This window comes from Bison bison, unplaced genomic scaffold, assembly GCF_000754665.1.
Source record: "Bison bison bison isolate TAMUID 2011002044 unplaced genomic scaffold, Bison_UMD1.0 scf7180017864491, whole genome shotgun sequence".
Lineage (NCBI taxonomy): Eukaryota > Metazoa > Chordata > Mammalia > Artiodactyla > Bovidae > Bison > Bison bison.
In genome coordinates, this window is record NW_011495050.1 from 23,321,272 (window position 1) to 23,344,645 (window position 23,374).

The 23,374-nt window shown below is 37.3% G+C and overlaps 1 protein-coding gene across 1 annotated transcript in view; it reads left to right on the plus strand.

Annotated features, from left to right (window-relative positions):
* Positions 1-23,374, plus strand: part of STK3 (serine/threonine kinase 3) — a 305,086-nt gene that overhangs the window by 169,145 nt on the left and 112,567 nt on the right. The window contains exon 9 of the mRNA XM_010863559.1: positions 4,102-4,227. Coding sequence (XP_010861861.1) covers positions 4,102-4,227 — 126 coding nt within the window. The remainder of the gene's footprint in view (positions 1-4,101; positions 4,228-23,374) is intronic.

Below are 23,374 nucleotides of genomic sequence, written 5' to 3' on the forward strand. Positions count from 1 at the left end.
AAACTGTATTAGTTACAAATGTAAAGATGGGACTGTAGTTGTTAGCAATGTAAGTTTAATTCAAACAACTATTTGTTGAATTTTGCTTAATAGCCTTTTTAAAATGTTTTAAGATGGTTTTTATTATCACAATTCTGTTCTCAATTTTTTCACTCTAATTATTTATCTATGTGAAAAGCTAATTCAAATGATGAAAAAACTCTTTAAGTTAGAAATTTATCAAATATATAAAAGCTTGCAGCAACTTTATTAGTGCATTTTTAAAAAATAGAGAAAATTTCATTTAAGTATTTTGTCTTACTACACATTTATCTGCTTTTAAAAGGGACCAAAGTAATAAGTCTGAATTTAACCCTCAATTCTTATCACTGCACCTTCTGCACATTTTAATAAACACAAAAGTAGCCTCTGAAGGGAAGGCCAGAAAAACCTACTCTGGACTCTGTTAATGAGTGAAAATATGAAAAACTGACAGCACTATATGTATGGCCTAAAAAAAAAATCACAGCAGGACATTAGTATAGAAACGGCAGCAACATGAAATACCCCTCTTCCTGAGATCCTGAGTTGCACCATTTAATGAAACTTTTCACCAGCAGATTAATTCTCCGATCATCTCCAGCTCCATCTCCATCGATTAGGAGACGCTTCCGTATGACTTCGTCTTGCTTCTTCGGGATGAAGCTCTTATGGAAGACGGATTTTGTTTCAGTTTCCTTAGTCAAATTGAGTTCTTTCTCCTGGTTTTCTGTCGACATTGTTTTATGTTTGATATTTCGTTGCCTGTCCTTGACTTTTAACCCAAGTTCTTTTTAGTATCCCCTGCTAGAAACATAATTTGGATTTATTTTGTTAAATATATCTCATATAGAAAGCATGTAGTTGAAGTTATCTTATGAACTCAGTGTGTTTTAGTACTTAACTAAGATACTGCTGTAATGGAAACTCAGCACATTTATTTGCATTGGTTTGTACAGCAACGTTTCAGTCACGTGTCATGTTTCAGTTTTGCCACCTTGTCTTCTCTGGTTTTTGTTGTTGTTCTGTTCTTTTTTATGTTGCTTTGAATTTTAAAATTTTACTACCAGCTACTTGTAAAAAGCTTTCAAGTATTCTTAAAAAATCTGCCAATGTGTCTGATAAAACTTTTCTTGTGATGATCAGTTCAGTTCAGTTGCTCAGTCGTGTCTGACTCTCTTCGACCCCATGAACTGCAGCACGCCGGGCCTCCCTGTCCATCACCAACTCCCGGAGTTTACCCAGAGTCATGTCCATTGAGTCAGTGATGCCTTCCATCAAGAATGCTCAAATATTATGGCCTTGTTCTTAAAGTACTCTTTTAACTTTATTAGCCAGTTCCCCTTTGTTGGTCAGAATCATGCCTGTAGTGATTATGTAGGGAAAAAATGAGTACAAATGAAGTAAGACATACTGAGATTTTGAGATTAGGAATGTTAAGCTCTGTAGACTAATGTTAGTGTAACACTGTGTGGTCAGTTCACAATGAACTGCATGAAAGTAAGTTTGCAATAGAATGGATGTGTACTTTGGCATTTCTTAAAGATAAAACTGTGGCTTGGAATTTGGCTCATAATTTTTCCTGAAAAGATAAAGCATAAATACTATTTGATATTTTTTTGCCTTTGTAAAGAGGTACACTTCTACTGGTTCTCAGTTTTTGCCGTGTTGGTCTTCCTTCACTTCTGTTAATACATAGTCTCTCAATCCTTCTTAAGAGTTTTTCCACCAGATTCAGTACTTCCTCTTGATTGTGGCAGCTATTTTTTTTTTTAACTCTTAATAATTTACACCTGTTTTACAGTTTCTCCCCATCTTACTTCATTCCTAAACTCTATTGCAAGATTGTGGTATCACATTCTTTTCCTTACACTATTCTCTCATCTGTGTAATTAAAGGGGCTGTCAGGCAAAATTCCGGTATCTCATTCTGAGTATTTATCCCTCTTGCCCCACTGTTACCTGTATCTAAACTCTTGGGACACCATTTTTGTAAGCCGTGTTTCTGTTTTGGCTCAACAGCTCTTCCTACAGTGTTTCACATCCATCTCCTATCTTTCTTTGTGTTTGTTCGTGTCGCACATACTTTTCCTTCTCCCTGAAACAGTCTGTTTCTTCTCTGTGAGACACCTGATATTACTTCACCTACTCATTTACTTTTATATCGCTTAATCATATAGACTGTGCTAGATCATCATGAATGTAACTTGTATGTCACACTGTAATTTTTTTATGCGTTTATTTTTTATTCCTTATTCTGGATAATAAGTTCTTTAAGGGTACAGAGCATATATTCAGTTATTACTAATTTTTGCAGCCTCTTTACCAGTGTTACTCAGAAATTTTGATAGCAGGACTGGGATTTCTTCCTTCTCGCTCTCCATCATCCTTTAGGACAGTCTTTGTCTGTTTCCCAACATGGCAGAAAGAGAAGAAATCACAGAAGAGTGCCCTCTCTCAGTGTTCTGAGGTCCAGATCAGAGGGGTGGAACACAACACAGACACTGGTATTTAATTCAGTACCAGTGAAATATCGGTATTGCATTGGTGAGAACTTAGTCCATAATCACAACCAACTGAAAGGGAGTCTGAGAGAGGCAGATGTAGCTGGGCAGCCATAGGTCCAGTCCCAACTCTGTTTTGGTGAGTGACTAGGAGTCTCCACCATAGGTATGTTGATAGAACTTAATTATCTGGTGATCAGTCTATAACTGCTATAAAAGAATTTATTAGTTCTGTCTCATCTATCCTAGAACTTCTGTATTCAGGTAAAATTCTTACTCTTAGTTTTCCCAAATGATACCTTCACCATTTTAAAGCCTCCTACAAATGTCAGTAAATTTCTTCTTTAGCACTAAAAATTGTTTTACCTTTAAAAATATTTTTGTGTTGTATTAATCTTTATTAAAATAACTCAGATGACTTTGATCTGACTCTTATCTACTGACATGTAATTAAGAAAATTACATTTTGAAGCTGTATTGCTGATTCAAAATACTAATTCAGTGAAATACTTACGGTTTGTCTGACATCGATCACCAATTAATTATAAATACGTTTTTTTTTAAATCCTCAAAAAAAATACAGTTATCTATCTATTCCAAATTAAACTTTTAACCTTTCCCTCTACATTCTCTCATGTTCCCCCTTTTGAATTACAAAGTCCTCCAACACCCAGGTATTTCCTGATTGTTCTATTTCCTCTTATCAGGATTATTGCAAACTCAGATGTTTTAGCTACATCAGGATGATACAAAAAAAAAAGAAGTGAAAAGTTACTTTATATATAGTATAGAAATTAAGTAGTACTTATTTTTTGAAAAATATTTTTCTTTTATTACTGTTTTTTACTTTTCCCTTGGAAATGATTACATTATTAAATATATAATAAATAGAAAATATGTAAAAGAAGTAAAAAAAAATAGTTGTCTTCCTTTTGACTACTGACTTTAGCTGTTGGCTTGTTAAGATTAATTAAAATTTGTAACAATATCAAAATAATTTTACTTTTATATATAATATAATCACTGATCTTTGGGCTTCCCTGGTGGCTCACACAGTAAAGAATCTGCCTGCAATGCAGGAGACCTGGGTTCAATCTCTGGGTTGGAATGATCCCCTGGAGAAGGGAATGGCAACCCACTCCAGTATTCTTGCCTGGAGAATCCCATGAACAGAGGAGCCTGGCAAGCTGCAGTCCATGGGGTTGCAGAGTCGGACGCGACTGAGTGACTAAGCACACACATACACCAATCTTTAAAAAAAAATTTGGCTTTTGACTACATAATCTATACTTCCTTTGGAAAATTATATCTCTAACAGTGATGTATTTTCATCAACAGGATTACATTTGTTTTTGTGTTCTGCAGTGGTTTTTTAAAAACAAGTAAACCTAAAAAGTAAAATCTTTATTTCTAAAGCAGCTGAAATATCCTCTGTTCTTAACCTATCTATTTAATTCTGGATAAAGAACCAATCATTGAAGCCTGTTATCCTGGTTCACATTTATATATTGTTGTAATGTTTTTAAGACATAATTCAGAGAAGCCATTTGAATTTATACCATTGAATTTTACTTTTCTAGCACCCTTTTATTAAGAATGCAAAACCTGTATCGATTTTAAGAGACCTGATCACAGAAGCAATGGAGATCAAAGCTAAAAGACATGAAGAACAGCAGCGAGAACTGGAAGAGGAGGAAGAAAATTCGGTTAGTAATTACTCTAAAAAAATTAATCTTTTTCTTCTGAGGATTTTTTCTATAATTTCATTTTTTTCTTTTCTTTAAATATATCAATAGCACTTTCTGTCTTATTATACAAGTGAAGTATATTTGTTCATTAAATCTCAAAATATATTTTGTTTTTGTTAAACGTTCACTACTCTTTTCTGGTAGCTAAGCATTAGTGACTAATGGGGAATGTAAGGTTAATATAGTAAGCTTATACAGTATCTGTTGTCTAGTTGATATTACCTCTCTTGTTTGTTGAATAAATGTTTTCTTGAATTTGGTCAATTTGGTTGGATGGCATCACCGACTCAATGGAGATGAGTTTGAGTAGACTCCGGGAATTGGTGACGGACAGGGAGGCCTGGCGTGGTCCATGGGGTCACAAAGAGTCGGACATAACTGAGCGACTGAACTGAACTGATGTCATATTTTCTGGAACTTGCTTTTAACTGATCATCAATGGGTTGATGCCACAGCAGAAGATGGGTTATTAGAGAAAGCAGGAGGGACATAAAAGGACCAGCTTATTCCATTTACTTTAAATTAGTGCATCAGTGCATTTTAATAAAGTAAAAGGTTATATCTTTATATCACGTTTAATAGTGTCTACTGTTTCTGTGATTCACTAATGGTTTGTTTCCTTGTTTCAAATTATGTAGTTTTTTTTTTCTGGTTAGGATATAGAGATGAATACTTCTTGGGTATTCAGTTAGTCATTAAATCTGAAAACACAGATATTTTATGTTTATGATGATTGAAGTCTTTGGTAACATCATCTGTATTTTCCCAAAGGTTTTTTAATTAATCTTAGGGTTTTTGTACACAAATTTTGCTGATTCAAATTTACCCTAAAAATTATTTATTTGTTTTTTGGCTGCTCTGGTTCTTCGTTTCTGCCTGTTGGCCTTCTCCAGTTGTGGCGAGAGGGGGTGCTCTAGTCGTGGTGCCTGGGCTTCTCACTGTGGTGGCTTTTCTTGCAGAGCACAGGCTCTAGGGTGCAGGCTTCAGTAGTTGTGGTGCGTGGGCTTAGCTGCCCTGCGGCATGTGGGGTCCTCCCTGACCCCAGATTGAACCTGTGTCCCCTGCACTGGCAGGCAGATTCTTAACCACTGGACCACCAGGAAGCCCTCAAATTTATTTTTAATTTCAGAGACTGGTTATCTAATTGGCATTTCTTTTGAAATTCTTTTACCCTTTTCACCTGTTATTAAACTTTGTGCCATATGGTATGCCAAAACAAGGACAAGTGTGCATCTTTTCAGAGCTGATTTTTTTTTTTTTTTTAATTGGCTGTACTGGGTCTTCGTTGCTATGTGGGCTCTAGCTTCAGTGACCAGACTTCTCATTGAATTGGCTTCTCTTTTTGCAGAGCATGGGCTCTAGGGTGCGCAAGCTTTGGTAGTTACGGCAAGAGGGCTCAGTAGTTGTGATTCCTGGACTCTGGAGCACAGGCTCAGTAGTTGTGGCACACTGGCTTGGTTGCTCCATGGAATGTGGGATCTTCTCGGATCAGGGATTGAACCCGGGTCTCCTGTGTGGGCAGGTAGATTCTTTACCACTGAGCCACCAGGGAAGCCTCAGAACTCATTTGTAATCATTTTCTTTAGATATTCAGCTGCATCAGTTATTCCTTTGGCAGTAGCTATGGACTGCCTGGTGAGACAGATGCTTTAAGCTTGCATTCTAGATGTAAATTTTTGCCAATGATTTTAGCATTCAGAATTTAGAAATAGCATTCTTATAAAAGTGTTGTTTCTGTAAGTAATATGGGATGATGTAAAGATCTTGGTTCATGCTCTCAAAGGGTTACAGTTTCCACCCTGGGTTCCCATGTGATAATAGATACAGTTAGTTTTTTTGGTTTCTCTCTGCAAACGATCAGATTTGTATATATATATAGTTTTTTGTAGTTTCAAAACATTTTTCTCATTTTATTTGATCTTAAAAAAGGTAAGACTGGACATGTATATATTATTTATTTTATTTTGTAGTTAAGTGAAATTAAATTAGGAGTGAAGTTATTTACCAAAGTTGACATAACTAGTGAGAAACCCAAGAATAAAACTAGGGTTTTTTTTTTTCTTTTCTTTTAGGCCTCTTCATTAAGACTTTATGCTCAGTTTTCAATCCAATATTTATTAGTACTTCTAAAAATAAACACCACTGGCTTATCAGAGTTATATACTTTTCAATAAGATTATGTTCTCTAAAAAGTCTAGTTTTTGCCCCTCTGGGGTGGTACCAGTGGCTTTCCTTCACTTTATTTAAGCCTGTCGTGAGTTTTGGACTAAAACTGCCTAGCCGTCATTGGACTAGTGACTATTATTGCTTGGCTCTTATCTGCCGGTACTTAATTATAGATTGATTTCCATTTTTTTTATGAGTAAGGTACCTTTGATTACCCTAGAACTTAGCGGTTTTCACTGTTTTAAAGACTTCGTTACAGTCACTTCAGTTACTTTCTGCCATTTTGGTGATCTCTTTTCTTCCTATTTTTCTCTTCTTCACTGAGCTCCTGAACATTGATCTTCTTTCAAGTTTTTGTTTTTTTTTTTTTAACATGTCAGTGACCTTTCCTTATGCAGGGTCTTTGCATTTGCCATTCCCTCTGCTTGAAACACTCTTCTTCCTTAGAACTCATTGGATGACTAGCTTCTCATCTTTCAGGCCTCAGCTTTAAATATCATATACTGCCCAAACCTAGAGGCAGTATAAATATCATATACTGCCCAAACCTAGCGGCAATAATAAATACACATTTATTATTTTTTGATATCTATAGATCATTTTTTCAGGAGTGACTTAATTGGATGACTTTACTCAGAGTCTCTTCTGAGGTTGCGGTTAAATGTTGGTCAGAGCTATAGTCATCTGAAGGCTTGACAAGGACTTCAGTTCCAAGGTAGCTCACTCGTATGACTGTTGGCAGACTGATTCAGCAACTTGCCGTGTGGGACTCTCCATAGGTCTATTTGAGAGTCTTCACAGTCTGGCAACTGAGAGAGAGAACAAAGGGGACATCTCAATGCCTTTTATGACATAGTCTCAAGAGTTGTACTCTGTCAATTCCACCACATTATATTTGTTAAAAGAAGCTTCTGATCATGGAGAATAGTGGAGTTTTCCCAGTAGTTTCTTTTAACAAATAAAATGAAGAAACCATTATGTTAGCAGAAACTGACAGATCAGTCTTTTAGATCTGCAATCTAATAAAAAACTTAAAACAACCAGGGGAGTGCTTAATGAAGAAGTTTAAGAATGTTAAGTTTTCGTAAGAAAGTGATATGGCATTTTTGCGTTTTTGGATGCCTGCCATCCCTGACTTTTTAGCTCAGTGGCAGCTGTTGGGACAATGGAGGTTGGGGGCAGGGAAGAGGAGTAATAACCTTATTCTCAGAAATGTGTGCTTCTCCATTTTGAACTATCCGGCAGTTCCCTATGGGACTGACACAGAGGCTTGCCTTTCTTTTGGTCTCCTCAAGGTAGAGCACCTTCTTAAATGTTATCTGTTCAAAATATCTAAATCTTCTAGAGTTAATAAGCAAGTTTACTACAAGATCAGCATATAAAAATCAGTTATATTTTAATCCACTAGCAATGAACAATGCAAAAGGGTACTTAAGAAAACGGTTGCATTTACAATAGCATCCAAGAGAATGGATAAAAAAGTTGTTATTATTATTATTATTTATAATGGATATAAAAAGTTATTATACAGTGAAAAATACAACACATTGCTGAAAAAAATTAAAGAATACCTAAATCACTGAAGAGATATCCCATGTTCATGAATTGGAAGACTTAATATTGTATAAATGGCAGTACTTCTCAAAGTGACTCACATATTCATCCAATCTTTATGATCTTTTTTTTGCAAAAAGGAAAAGCCTATCTTCAAACTCATATGGAAAAGGGGGCCCCAAGTAGCTAAAATAATACTGAAAAGGAAGAACAAAGTTGGAGGATTCACTTTCCAATTTCAGAATATAATACAAACCTACAGTAATTAAATCAGTGTGGTACTGGCATAAGGATTGATATAAAAATCAATGGAATAGAAAGTCCAGAACAATTGAGAGTCCAGAAATAAATCATGTTATCTATGGCCAATTAATTCTCAACTAAGGTATGGAGACCATTCAATGGAAAAAGAACAGTTTTTTTAATGGATGGTGCTGGGACAGCTGAATCAGTCAGTCAGTCAGTTCAGTTCAGTTGCTCAGTCGTGTCTGACTCTTTGTGACCCCTTGGACTGCAACATGCCAGGCCTCCCTGTCCATCACCAGCTCCCAGAGTTTACTCAAACTTATGTTCATTGAGTCAATGATGCCATCCAACCATCTCATCCTCTGTCGTCCCCTTCTCCTCCTGCCTTCAGTCTGTCCCAGCATCAGGGTCTTTTCAAATGAGTCAGTTCTTCGCATCAGGTGGCCCAAAATATTGAAGTTTTAGCTTCGGCATCAGTCCTTCCAATGAATATTCAGGACTGATTTCCTTTAGGATGAACTGGTTGGTTCTCCTTGCAGTCCAGGGGACTCTCAAGAGTCTTCTCCAACACCACAGTTCAAAAGCATCAGTTCTTCAGTGCTCAGCTTTCTTATGGTCCAACCCTCACATCCATACGTGACTACTGGAAAAACCATAGCCTTGACTAGACGGACCTTTGTTGACAAAGTAATGTCTCTCTGCTTTTTAATATGCTGTCTAGGTTGGTCATAACTTTCCTTCCAAGGAGTAAGTGTCTTTTAATTTCATGGCTGCAGTCAGCATGTGCAGTGATTTTGGAGCCCCCCAAAATAAAGTCTGACACTGTTTCCCCATCTATTTGCCATGAAGTGATGGGACCAGATGCCATGATCTTAGTTTTCTGAATGTTGAGCTTTAAGCCAACTTTTTCACCCTCCTCTTTCACTTTCATCTTTAGTTCTTCTTTGCTTTCTGCGGTAAGGGTGGTGTCATCTGCATATCTGAGGTTATTGATATTTCTCCCAGCAATCTTGATTCCAGCTTATGCTTCATCTGGCCCAGCATTTCTCATGATACACTCTGCATATAAGTTAAATATATGTCTGAGGGACAGCTGAATAGCCATATGTAAAAGTGTGAAGTTGGACTCTTATCTCTTACCATATACAATGACTTTTTAATATAAGATCTAATTGGATGAATCAGTGTCCAAAATATAAGAGCTAAAAGTTTGTCACTTTCCATGCTGTTACTAAATAATACTCTCTTGAGCGTGTCCAGCTTCTGCTCGCTGCCCCATCGGAAGCCATCCTATTGTTTTAGGTATGTGTTATACAGTATAGTGCACATTCAAGGTGTGGGGTATTAGGTTTCACCGTTTGAAGGGAAGGCTTCCAAAATAATATGGATAGATTTAAAAATCACATCAGATTTAATGTTTCTCTAATTTTCAAATAAGCATTTATCTCTGGGACTAAGCTGATATTTTTAGATGAAACTATTATGTTATTTTTTGTTGTTTTATTGAAATTATAAGAAAAAATCGTCTTGACAGAGTCACACACTATGAGCAGTATTCATACACTTTGCTTTATTTTTATGTTCTCAGGCAGCAGTTTCTATCTCGAGGTCATTTTATCACTTGTGCTCTGAATATAAATAAATATATATACATGCACAGACAAAAAGCTTACAAGAACAGGATATGCAGAGTGGATCTGGAGTCCTTCTATAGTAAGAGTATATTTCTACATTGCCATTCATTGTTACCAAATCTTAAAATCAGTAGTCTTGTCCTCTCAGGAACTCTTATTCATATTGAAGGCTCAGAATCTTACATAGTATTTGTCTTTGTACTATTCATACCTTTGGGGGTCTCTTGAAAATTGGCTTAAAATTGGATTACATGTTCAGGTTTAAGTCTCATAGCTATGTGTCTTTTTAATCTTCCCAGCCAAATTGTCATTAAAGTGATATTTTATTTTTTATAAAAGTCAAACATAATCATAAAGTTTGCATTTATTTCTGACCAAGTCAGCAGACAGTGGGACATAGGTTGTCTCTATAAATTGAAGGCATACAGGACTTTTTCTTATTCTCATTCAGATTATACTAATATATCTGTAGCATTCAAGGTGTGAGCATGCATTTTGGTAATTTATTAATTATGCAATAAACTATGTGCCTGTATAGTTCTTAAACCCTAATTAATCATTGACTTTTAAAATACTAGTTTTAAGTTATCTTGTATGTCTTATTAAAATGTTAGATAGGAAGTTATATATGAATATTGACACCATAAAAATCAGTGCTTGCTGATTCTAAATTAAATAACAAGGCAAACACTGCACGCATGGTACACTGGATGATTATCTAACAGTGGGATAGATGGTATTAATAAGTTGAACTTATAAGAGAAGGCAGTGAGTGCACATTGTCAAATGGTCCTTTTTTAAATAGATTAAAAAATTGATTAGGAGTTTATAAGAATTGCTTTGTACTGGAGCTCAGGTGTTTCCCATGTCGATTGCAATGTTAATTTAAGTAGAATACAAGAAGCCGAACAGATGTCGAAGAATGTTAAGTAAAGTGTTGAGCCAAAATTGGATACTTCTTGATGTTAGGTTTGCTTGAGAGTTTTTCACTTTGATGCGTGTAGTAGGCCTTTTATTTTCACTTTCAGAGGTGTCATTTTATTTCATATTAATTCAGTAGTGATTCAGAGAAAAAGGTTTTGCCTATTAACTGGCTTTTGACCATGTTTTCGAGCTTCTGTCTTCAGAAGAGAGGACTTTTTGGTGATTTCTTTATGATCTGAACTCTAAACTTGTCGTGCTATGGTCCTTAGTGTCTGAGGAATGCCATGTGCCCTCCAGTGTGATTTACTGACACCGTAATTCTCAGCATGGGTATCAGGAGAAATGCAGGGTGCTTGGAAAAATCCATATGTGGTATAGCCTTCAGGTGAGCATTCTCCAGAATCCTCCATTTCCTCGCTGTGTTAGCTGCTCAGTTGTGTCCCACTCTTGGGAACCCCACAGACTGTAGCCTGCCAGGCTCCTTTGTCCAGAGGTATTCTCCAGGCAAGAATTTTGGAGTGCACTGCCTTGCCCTCCTCCAGGGGATCTTCCCAATCCAGGGATCAAACCCAGGTCTGCCTCTGGTACTTACCGTCTAAGCCACCAGGGAAGCCCAAGGAATTTCAAATCAGTCTCTCTCGAGAATCTTTTAAACTGATGATGAAATAGAACAGCATCAGAATCAGTCCAAGTCAGTCCAGAAGCTTCAATTATATCAAATTGGTTAAATTATGGACTGCTTTGACTAAAATCCTGATTCTGTTCCCAATTTACTGTCATTGGCCAGGTTATTTAATGTCTCTGGTTCAATTTCACTGTCTATAAAAAGGGGATAGTGATAGATCTTGCTTCATAGAGTTGTTAGGGGGATGGAATAAAAAAATATGTATCTTCACACTTAGAACAACTTATCACACATAGTATGCTCAATAGTTTAGCTTCCATTTTTATTAAAGCTACTACTTTTATCTCTACTACTGCTACTAAAATATTTTGGCCAGGTACTTTGTTATTGTTTTGTTTAGTGTTTGGTTTCTTTGCTGATAATTATTGCTGCTGCTTGTTTGCTACTCCAAGGGCCACAAAAATAACATCAGTTATCATGAAAAGTTCTTTAAGTATTTAAAAACAAATTTTAAATGGCCACATGTGTTTGGAAGAATTGGTAGAGATCTTTATAAACTAAGCTTAAAACCAGTAAAGAGAATTTTAAAATTTATCCTTGTTCTTTTACTTCTTGAAAAGTAAATTCATTTTATTAAGAAAACATATTTTAGATAAAATTATTGATCACAAACTGAAATTCTTTAGAACTGATTACTTGTTATCTCTCATTTTCCTCGTATAATTAAAGCACAGTTCTAAAAAAAATCCTTCTCAGTGTTCAGTTAGGACTATGTAAGCATCATAATACATTATGATTACTTATTTTTTGTTTTTGTGATTTCTGGAACTAGTAGTTGTCACAGCTTTTCTTACTGTTGTTTGTTGCTGTTAACTTCTCTATGTACCCATCGCTGACTTGTTGTCAAATGCTCCGTCCCTATACTCTCTGCAGAGGTTGTAAAGACCTCTCTGTATGTTCAAATACAAATAATTGTTTAGCATCATACTTTTTACTTGCCTAATACTTTATTGAGCCCTCTATTTGCTTCTAATCTGAACAGTTACTTTCTAGAGTCTTGAACAAGCTGTCCTTTGCAGACCTTCCATTCCCCAACATCATCTTGGGAATTTCCTTTCTCTCTCTTCTGTAATGTGTCCTATGTTTCCTGAATCTTGTCTTTTGTGTTTTACTTCCCTATTTTGATGCATCCTGTCTTCTAGGAGCTTCCAGACATTAGCAGTTTTTTCAGACCTTGTATATCTGACCATGTCTTTATTCTTTCTTTACTGTTGGTTGATCAGGTATAAAATTCTGGATTGAAAATAATGTTCCCTTAAAACTCTGAAGGCCTTGCTCTATTTCTTCTTTTTTTTATTATTGGAGTAAAATAGCTTTAAAATGTTGTATTAGTTTCTGCTGTGCAACAGCTATATGTATACATATGACCCCTAACTCTTGGACCTCCCTCCCCCATGCCCGTCCCACCCATCAAGGTCATCAGAGAGCACAGAGCTAAGTTCCCTGTACTCTAAGCAGGTTCCCGCTAGCTGTTTTACATGTGGGCATGCATATGTGCAGTCCTAACCTCCCAGTTTATCCTGCCCTCTCTTTCTCGTCCTGTGTCTACTTGTCCATTGTCTAGATCTGTGTCTCTATTCCTGCCCTGCAAGTAGTTTCATCTGTATCATTTTTCTGGATTCCACATACATGTATTAGTATACAATATTTGTTTTTCTCTTTCTGACTTTACTGTGTGACAGACTCAGTCCATCCACATCTCTACAAATGACCCAATTTCATTCCTTTCTGTGGCTGAGTAATATTCCATTGTATATATGTACATCTTCTTTATCCATTCATCTGTCGATGGACATTTAGGTTCTCCTATTTCCTGGCTATTGTGAATAGTGCTGGAGTGAATATTGGGATAGCTGGGTCTTTTTGAATTATGGTTTTCTCAGGGTACGTACCCATTAGTGGGATTGCTGGGCCATATGGTAGTTCTATTTTTAGTTTTTTAAGGAGCCTCCATACTGTTCTCCACAGTGGCTGTATCAATTTACATTCCCACCAACAGTGCAAGAGGGTTTTCTTTTCTCCACACCCACTCCAGCATTTATTGTTTGTAGATTTAAAAAATTTTTTTATTTATTTTACAGTTGCCCTGGGTCTTAGTTGTGGCATGTGGGATCTAGTTCCCTGACCAGGGATCAAACCCAGGCCCTCTATGTTCGGAGCACAGGGTCTTATCCACTGGACCACCAGGAAACTCCCTGTTTATAGGTTTTTTTTGATGTTGACCATTCTGACTGGTATGAAGTGATACCTCATTGTAGTTTTGATTTGCATTTCTCTAATAATTAGTGATACTGAAATCTTTTCATGTGTTTGTTGGCCGTCTGTATTTCTTCACTGGAGAAATATGTATTTAGGTCTGCCCATTTTTTGATTGGATGTTTGGGTTTTTTGGTTTTTCTTTTTAGCTGCAAGAGCTGTTTTTATAATACGGAGATTAATCCTTTGTTGCTTCGTTGGCAAGTATTTTCTCCCATTATGAAGGAGAATGGGAGAAATTATTTCTTAAGTTGTCTTGTTTATGGTTTCCTTTGCTGTGCAAAAGCTTTTAAGTTTAATTCGGTCCCATATGTTTATTTTTGTTTTTATTTTCATTACTCTAGGGCCCCTCTGATAGTGCGAACCCCTCCCCTCTCCCAGCAACCCCTCAGGGATGCCGGTCACGTCTCAACCTCCACTTTTCCTTTCCCCCAATGTCATACCTGGTCGCATGGGGCTTCCTTCCCTCTCCTTGGGTGTCCGAAGTCCCCCACCAGTGCCTGGTGGATGCCCTACATGGGAGGAGGGGGAAACTGTGTCCTCCTGCTCTACCGTCTCGGCTCCACCTGATTGGCTATTTTGATACACTAGTTGTTTTCATTTGAGATTTTTCCCCATTCCTTTTTTCCTTATTTTGATTGTTTGAAAGATGGTCTTTTCAGCATCATGGGAAGTCTGCATTACCAAGTTTTATTTCTACATTTATTTTTAGTTTAAGAATACAGAGGGTCTGTGTTCCATGATGGCCTTTTTATTATCTTTAGTCTCAATCTTTTGATTAGTCATTTTCCAGTTACTGGGCTGACATGACATAGAGCCATTTTGTCCCTAAACCACTGAAAATTTAATAGTGCTTAATTTTGAAATAATATAGATCAAATTCTTTCTCTGATTTCAAAATCCTAGAGCTGTAAATTCACCATGTTGAGTTGCTGTATTATCAAAGATATTTATATTTGTATTCAGTATTAATACTTGAACCAATTGTAGATCCTGCTTTTTTCATTTTGAGTGAATGAAATGAGAGAATTTATGGGTTATACCAATATCAACTTACAGTTTTTCCAAGCTTAATTTTCTTTTTCATAACTCAAGGTACTATATTTGGAGAAAAATTTGTGACCTAAAATTTCATCAACATTTCCAACAACTCTCCATGTGAATTTGAAAGGGAAACACTATATGATAACTATTTCAAGATACAGTGTTTTAAGGTTTTTTAGTACTATACACCTGAGCCCCAGGTAACTATTACAAACAAACTTCTTTAAATATTTTTTATTCAAGAGAGATATGGGACATGATTAGAAATAGTGCTTTATGAATTTGATTTTTATACCTATTAATAGGAAAAGCTTGTCCAATGAGAATACATGTTGACAAATAGACATTTTTTGATCAATGCTGAGGTAATTGTACAGGTTTTTAAAATTACATAAATTGCAAACAGAGATTTCTGTAGCAGGTTAATCCTGATATCAAGGTTTTTGTTCTAGTTTAAGCATTGCTAAAGATGGCAAAGATCTTTTTTGGCCTTTCTGAGCATGTGATATAAATTTGGTGCTGACATGGGTCTATTGTATTACGTATTAAGAAAATTATTTGTTTTCTGAATGTCAGTGGAAGATATTCCCAAATCCTTAGTGTGAGTTGATTAAAAAGCATATATTTGTTCATATTTACTGTAAGTTCCTGAATTAGCTATAGAAAGTCTGCTTTTTAAAGAGTGTCTTCTAATGAAGCTGGTCTTTCTACTCAATACAACTTTCTACAAAGATGACATTTTGTTTCTACCAAGGAGTATTCATAGTAGGGTATAAAGTAAATCTATGTGAATTATTTCTGCCATGTAAAAGTTTAAACAGTCTTATCCAATAAAGGATACCTCTTCAAAAATAAGATATGCTCCAGGGCATTCTTGTTTTAAAGCATATTCATACAGAAATTTGCTAAATATTTTTTAAAATATCTTATTTGGAAAAGAGAGTCCAACAAACTTTTTGGTTAAATAATGGAGTGCAGAGTTCTGTTCTAGTCAATACAAAAAATTGTATACAAAAATCACTTAAAGTCTGTATATTTTAGTTATCTCCAATGGAAAAAATGATTCCTTGGAATTTGTAATGTTTACTATAATGTAGGTAGTGCTGCTGCTGCTGCTGCTGCTAAATCGCTTCAGTCGTGTCCGACTCTGTGTGACCCCATAGACGGCAGCCCACCAGGCTGCCCCGTCTCTGGGATTCTCCAGGCAAGAACACTGGAGTGGGTTGCCATTTCCTTCTCCAGTGCATGAAAGTGAAAAGTGAAAGTGAAGCCACTCACTCATGTCCGACTCTTAGCGGCCCCATGGACTGCAGACAACCAGGCTCCTCCGTCCATGGGATTTTCCAGGCAAGAGTACTGGAGTGGGGTGCCATTGCCTTCTCTGGTAGGTAGTGCTAGTGGTAAAGAATTAGCTTGCCAATGCAGGAGACAAGAGACTTGGGTTCTATCCCTGGGTCAGGAAGATCCCTTGGAGAAGGGCATGACAACCCACTCCAGTATTCTTACCTGGAACATCCCATGGTGGAAGAACCTGGTGGGCTACAGTCCATGGGGTTGCAAAGAGTCAGACACAACTGAAGTGACTTAGCATGCATGCATTGAATATTCAGCAAATGACTGTCACTTAATCTCTCTTTATACATTTGAACAACCTATCTACTTCTGGAGGGGGAAAAAATCCCCCAGTAATCCTTGGTTTTTACTCTGGCGAATTCGTTTTTTTTTTTTTTTTAATTAATTAACTAAAAAAAAATTTAGTCCATGTCTCTGGGCATGGTGGGATCTTAAACCCCTGACTAGGGATTGAATCCATGCCTCCTGCAGTGGAAGCATGAAATCTTAACCACTGGACCATGGAGAATTCCTTACTCTGAAAAATTTCTGATGTAATTGATATAAACTGAAGCCCAGGCATCAGAATTTTTTTAAAGTCCCTAGCTGATTCTAATGTAGATAAGAACCATTGAACTGTAGATTCTAGTGTTGGGCTTTATAGCGTAAATATTTATTTAGTAAGTATTTATTTAGTATTATTTATTCAAATAAAAAAGTGAAGAACTTCCATTTTATTTTTTGAAGTAACTTTTAATTTTTGACACTTTTAGATTTATAGAAGAATTGTGAAAGTAGTTGTACAGAGTTCCCATATACACATATCCAGTTTCCCCTGTTATTAACATCTTATGTTAGTGCACTGCATTTGTTGTAATTAATGAACCAGTCTTGATAAATGTTTTCAACTAAGATCCATACTCTATCCATATTTACTAAGTTCTCACCTGGTGTCGTTTTTTCTGTTTCAGGACCCATCCAGGATACCACTTTTCATTAACATTTAGTCACCACCCCATGTCTCCTTAGACTCCTCTTGCTGTCACAGTTTCTCAGATTATCTGTTTTTGGTGACCTTGAGAAATTTGAGGAATTTAATTAGGTATTTTGTAGAATGTCCCTCAATTGGGATTTGTTTGATGTTTTTTTCTTATGATGACACTGAGGTTATTCATTTTGGAGAGAGAGACTGTAGAGCTAAAGGCTAGTCTTATCTCATTTATATCAAGAGCATTAAAGAAAAACTCATTTCCTCTATTTGTAAAACTTCTGATACCAGATGTGTGGGTTTTCTACCCCAAACAATTCTCTGGTTCACCAACTGGGTGTCTTACAGTTTAATTCATCCTGATGCTAACGACCTGGAGTTAGCACAGACCCTACAGACCCTACAGATTATGGACTCAGTCTCACCAATCCGTCTCTTCCCTCACTTCAGATGCTTCTCACAAGTGTAGGTCTCCCGTACTTGGACCAACTGGCTATAAGTCAGGGGTTCCATAGTGCCCTCCTGAGATTCATTAATTTTCTGGAATAACTCACAGAACTCAGGAAAACACTTTACTTACTCTTACAAGTATGGGATATAACTCAGGAATAGTCCAATGGAAGAATCACCTGGGGTAATGGGGTATGAAGAAGGGGGTTGTGGGGGTCCATGCCCACTCTGGACATGTCACTCTCCTGGCACCCCAGTGTATTCACCAACCAGGAAACTCTCCAAAACACTCCTTTTAGAGGTTTTATGGAGGTTCCACAACAGAGATACGATTGATTAAAATATCGGCCATTGGTGATTAACTCAATCCCTAACTCCTTTCTCCTTCCTGGATGTCAGGAGGGTAGACCTAAAAGTTCCAGCCCTCTAATCACATGGTTCCTCTGGCAGCCAGCCCTCATCCTTTAAGAGTGTCCGTATTAGCAAAACCCAGATATGGTGGAAAGGGACTTATGAATACCAAAATGTGCTCCTCCCACGCATATCACTCAGGAAATTATAAGGGTTTTAGAAGCACTGTGCCAGGAACTGGAGACAGATCAAGTCTGTGTTTCTTCTTGTATCACATTATCACAAGTACGCTCTGTTAATATGACTTGTCACTGTCAGTGTTACCATGATCACTTGGCTGACATGGTGTTTGTCAGGTTTCTGCACGATGAAATTACTCTTTCCTCCTTTCCATCCTGTACTCTTTGGAAGGACATCATAATATGGAGCCCACACTTGAGAAATGGGGAGTTATGCTCCCCCTCTTGGAGGGCAAAGTGTCTACATAAGTTATTTGGAATTCTTCTGTATAGGAGATTTGTCTGTTTTCTCCCTTTACTTATTCAGTCATATATATCTTACTGACTCATGGTTATTTAGTTTACACTTTGAGTTATAATCCAATACTTCCGTACTATTCTCTTGTTCCAGTTGTTCCAGCTGTGGACATTGGAGCCTCCTTTTATGATTGACTCCTTTGTCCCTTTGACATAACCGCATCATTGTGGGTTTGCTTTTACTTTACTTCTTCCTTATTCTCTGACACTGTAAGATCCTCTAGACTCAGTTTATATATTTCCTGCCACAGCTTCTAGAATCCTAGGAGACTAGTTCCTTATTAGCAAATGGTATCAGAAACTATGATCCGGACTGTAGGTGTACTTGTTGCTGCTGTGGGAGTATTGTCCCTTTATCGACTCCTCTCAGCAGATAAACCAAGCAGATACATATATATATATGTGTGTGTGTGTATACTGTGTCTTCATACATACATACGTATATGTGTGCGCATGTGTATATATATATATATATCTTCATCTGTTTCTATATTAAACTAAGCGTGAATTCATACTGGTGTCTCTGAGTTCTAATCCGTTACCACATGGGTCGTTCTCTCTGTCTCCTTGCTTGTTTATAACTGCCGCAGTGGTGAGAAACCTGGTTCCTTGCACCTGTACCAGCCACTTTGCCAAGTGTTTCAGTTCCTGTGTGCATGTAGAGTCGTTTCTGAATTGTTAGGCATGTCCCCATGGGAACAACTTTATCAAGTAGAGCACGGTGCTTAGTACGATGCTTTTTAAGTCTTACAAACTCCACGCACTTTCAGGGTTACTTGGGTTAGTACCTTCTCTGCCCACCTTGCTCAGTGAAGTTCTTTCATACATTTGTAATGCAGTTAGATGTTTTGGTGTGTGTCACATTCTGCATTACATCCTGAAATCTTGCATACGTTAAGCTTCACTCTTTATTGTATAAACATCTTATGAGTTTTGACAAATGCATGGTGTTACATATTTACCACTGCAGTACACTGAAGAATCCTTTCACTGCCCCCAAATCCCTGTGCTACCTGTTCAGCTCCCCTCTACCCATCAAACCCTGCAGTTGCTCTTCTGTTTACCGTCTATAGTTCTGCCTTTTCCATGTCGTGTAATTGGAATCAAACAGTATGTAGCCTTTTCAGACTGACTTGTCTCACTTAACAATAAGCATTTAAGATTCATCCCTTTTTAAAATTAACCCCATTTTAATTTTTAACTAAACAGTATTCCTTTGCATGGATGTATCACAATTTGTTTTTCCATTCGTCTATTGAAGGATATCTTGGTCGTTTCTAACTTTTGGCATGAATAAAGTGGCTGTAAACATTTTGTGTGGATGGAAATTTTCAGATCAGTTGGGTAACATACCTAAGGACTGTAGTTGGTAGTATATCTAGGACTGTAATTGGCAGATCCCATGGTATGTTTAGCTTTGTAAAACACTGCTGTGTCCTCTAACAGTGTTACACCATTTTTTCATGTTCACCAGCAAATGAGAGTTTTGGTTCCTGAGCATGTCCACCAGCACTTAGTATTGTCAGGTTTTGTGGGGTGTTTTGTTTTTGGCATTTTAGACATTCTAGCAGATACTTCAGTCAACATTAGTTTGAGCAAACTCCATTGAGATAGTGAAAGACAGAGAAGCCTGGCCCACTGCAGTCCATGGGGTCACAAAGAGTCAGACCCAACCTAGCAACTGAACAACAACGACAAACCAAAGCCGTGGAGGAGTACCATGAAAGAGCCTCCCTTTCCAGAGGGATCAAAGGCTGAAATGACTCCTGAAGGATAAGGAGTTAATTAGGCAAATGAGGTGACCTAAGAAGTGGTCTCAGCAGAAGCAGCAGCCAATGTTTTTCTTTAAAGACTTTTTGAGCAATCCCACTCTTGCTTAAGGTTTAATCACCAGATGCAGAAAGTCTGTTGATTCCCTAACTGCCTGAGCTCTCTCCCTTGGGGTTAAAAAAATGCATATGCTGCTTCCTGCTACAGAAAAACTTGGATGACCCATGGACACCTCAAATTAAATAGGTTCTAAATGATCTCATCTTACCCAGAAAGTTGCCCTGTAAAGAGTACTTCAGCCACAGTATGATACAAGGTGGAAGGAGAACATGATGAAGGAAAGAAACAAAGGCTCTGACTACTCTGTCAAGAAGTCTGGTTATGAATAACTTGTTGTTTTTCCTTTAGTTGTTTAATGGTCAGAATATTACTAAATTTTTATACTGAGAAGAAAGGCCCTAGAAGAAAGGGATAACGTGACTGACTGAAAAGGCCTGCATAGACATGATTCTCTAGGAAATTTTGAAGAATCAGCAAAAAAAACTCCTGGAACTATATATAATAAGTGAATATAGTGAAGTCATGGATACAGGGGCAATGTAAAATATTCATTTGCTTTCTGTTTACCAGCAATAAGTAACTGGAATTTGGAAATTCTGAAAAATCCTTTTAACGAAAAAAGAAATACTTAAATCTGACAAAATATGTATAGAATCTGTGTGCACTGATTTAAAAAAGCAAAGTTCTAAAAAAAACTGAGAAACATTCCATGTTCACAGATTAAAAGACTCAAAATGTGGTTAAGATATCATTTCTTCTTAATGTATAGATTCAGTTCATCCACAATAAAAATTCTAGCAAGCTAACATGTAACTGCTGAACAAAATGATTCTAAAGATCACATGGAAAGGCAAAAGGCCTAGAACAGCCAACACAATAATGAATAAGAAAAAATAGTTTGAAGACTCCAATTTACAAACGTCTGTAAAAATAAAATAATCAAGACAGTGTGGTATTACAAAAAGAATAGACATGTATTATCAGTGATGAATCAATGAAACAAAATAGAGGGCTCAGACACAAACCCACACAAATATAGTCAGCTGACTTTGGAAAGGCCACAAAGGCAACTCAGTGGAGAAAGAATAATCTCTTAAAGGCGCTGGAGCAACTTGATGCCTATATGGAGGAAAAGAAAAAAGAGTCCAGACATATACCTCAAGGCTTTCACAAAAATTAACTTGAAATAGATCATAGACCTTAATACAACATGTAAAACCAGGGAATTCTGAAAGAGGTGGGAATACCAGACCACCTGACTCCTCTTGAGAAATCTGTATGCAGGTCAGGAAGCAACAGCTAGAACTGGACATGGAACAACAGACTGGTTCCAAACAGGAAAAGGAGTACGTCAAGGCTGTATATTGTTACCCTGCTTATTTAACTTAAATGCAGAGTACATCATGAGAAACGCTGGGCTGGAGGAAGCACAAGCCGGAATCAGGATTGCCGGGAGAAATATCAATAACCTCAGATATGCAGATGACACCACCCTTATGGCAGAAAGTGAAGAACTAAAGAGCCTCTTGAGGAAAGTGAAATAGGAGAGTGAAAAAGTTGGCTTAAAGCTTAACATTCAGAAAACTAAAATCATGGCATTCGGTCCCATCACTTCATGGCAAATAGATGGGGAAAGAGTGGAAACGGTGGCTGACTTTATTTTTTGGGGCTCCAAAATCACTGCACATGGTGATTGCAGCCATGAAATTAAAAGACGCTTACTCCTTGGAAGGAAAGTTATGACCAACCTAGACAGCATATTAAAAAGCAGGACATTACTTTGCCAACAAAGGTCCGTCCAGTCAAGGCTATGGTTTTTCCAGTAGTCATGTATGGATGTGAGAGTTGGACTGTGAAGAAGGCTGAGCGCCGAACAATTGATGCTTTTGAACTGTGGTGTTGGAGAAGACTCTTGAGAGTCCCTTGGACTGCAAGGAGATCTAACCAGTGCATCCTAAAAGAGATCAGTCCTGGGTGTTCATTGGAAGGACTGATGTTGAAGCTGAAACTCCAATACTTTGGCCACCTTATGCGAAGAGCTGACTCATTTGAAAAGACCCTGATGCTGGGACAGACTGAAGGCAGGAGGAGAAGGGGACGACAGAAGATGAGATGGTTGGATGGCATCACTGACTCAATGGACATGGGTTTGGGTGGACTCCGGGAGTTGGTGATGGACAGGGAGGCCTGGCGTGCTGCGATTCATGGGGTCGCAAAGAGTCAGACACGACTGAGCGACTGAACTGAGCTGAACGTTATTTGAAAGGACTTGTGTCCAAAATACACGAGCTCCTTAAAAATCAACAATAAAAAAACAAGACAATTTAAACAACGGGGAAAAGTACTGAACAGACACCTTGTCAAAGATCATAAATGTCAAAAAAGCATGTGAAAAGATGCCTAAAACCTTTTGTCATCAGGAATTGCAAGTTACACCAACCATGAGTTGCCACTAAATACTTGTTAGAATGTCTAAAATGGAAAAAAAAACCCTGACAGTACTACGTGCTGGTGAACAAGCTCGGCACCAGAAACTCTCATTCATTGTTGGTGGAAAAGCATAAATGGTGTACCACTGTTAGAGAGTTTCTTACAAAGCTAAACATACCATAAGATCTACCAGTTGCAGTCCTAGGTATTTATCCAACTGATCTTGAAATTAAAGAGTTCCTGTGTGCTCCCGTGGTATCCTGTGTTGAGCTCTGTGCGAATGCTTAACTCACTGTATTTATATTTGTCTACTTTCTAATTTTCTCCACTAACCTGTGCATTTCTCAGAGACAAAGACTATATCTTAGCGTACTGCCTGGCACATAGTAAGTGCTTACAAATACTTCAGACTTATCAAGTCAATAAATATATGTGTACAGTTCTTTGCAATGGACTTTAACTGATTTTACCCCTTATTGTTTAGCATAGTGCCCCAAGATTATCATCAACACCGAAAGTATCTACATTTAAAATAATCAGGTATGTCCTGGCACATGAAGTATTTCTGGAGCAGTGCATAAATCACACATGTCATAAATATTTGTTTTGGGGGGAACTGCTTGTTTTTGTTGCCCTGACTTGACGTTTCTCTGCCCCAGAATGTCATTTGTATCAGCAG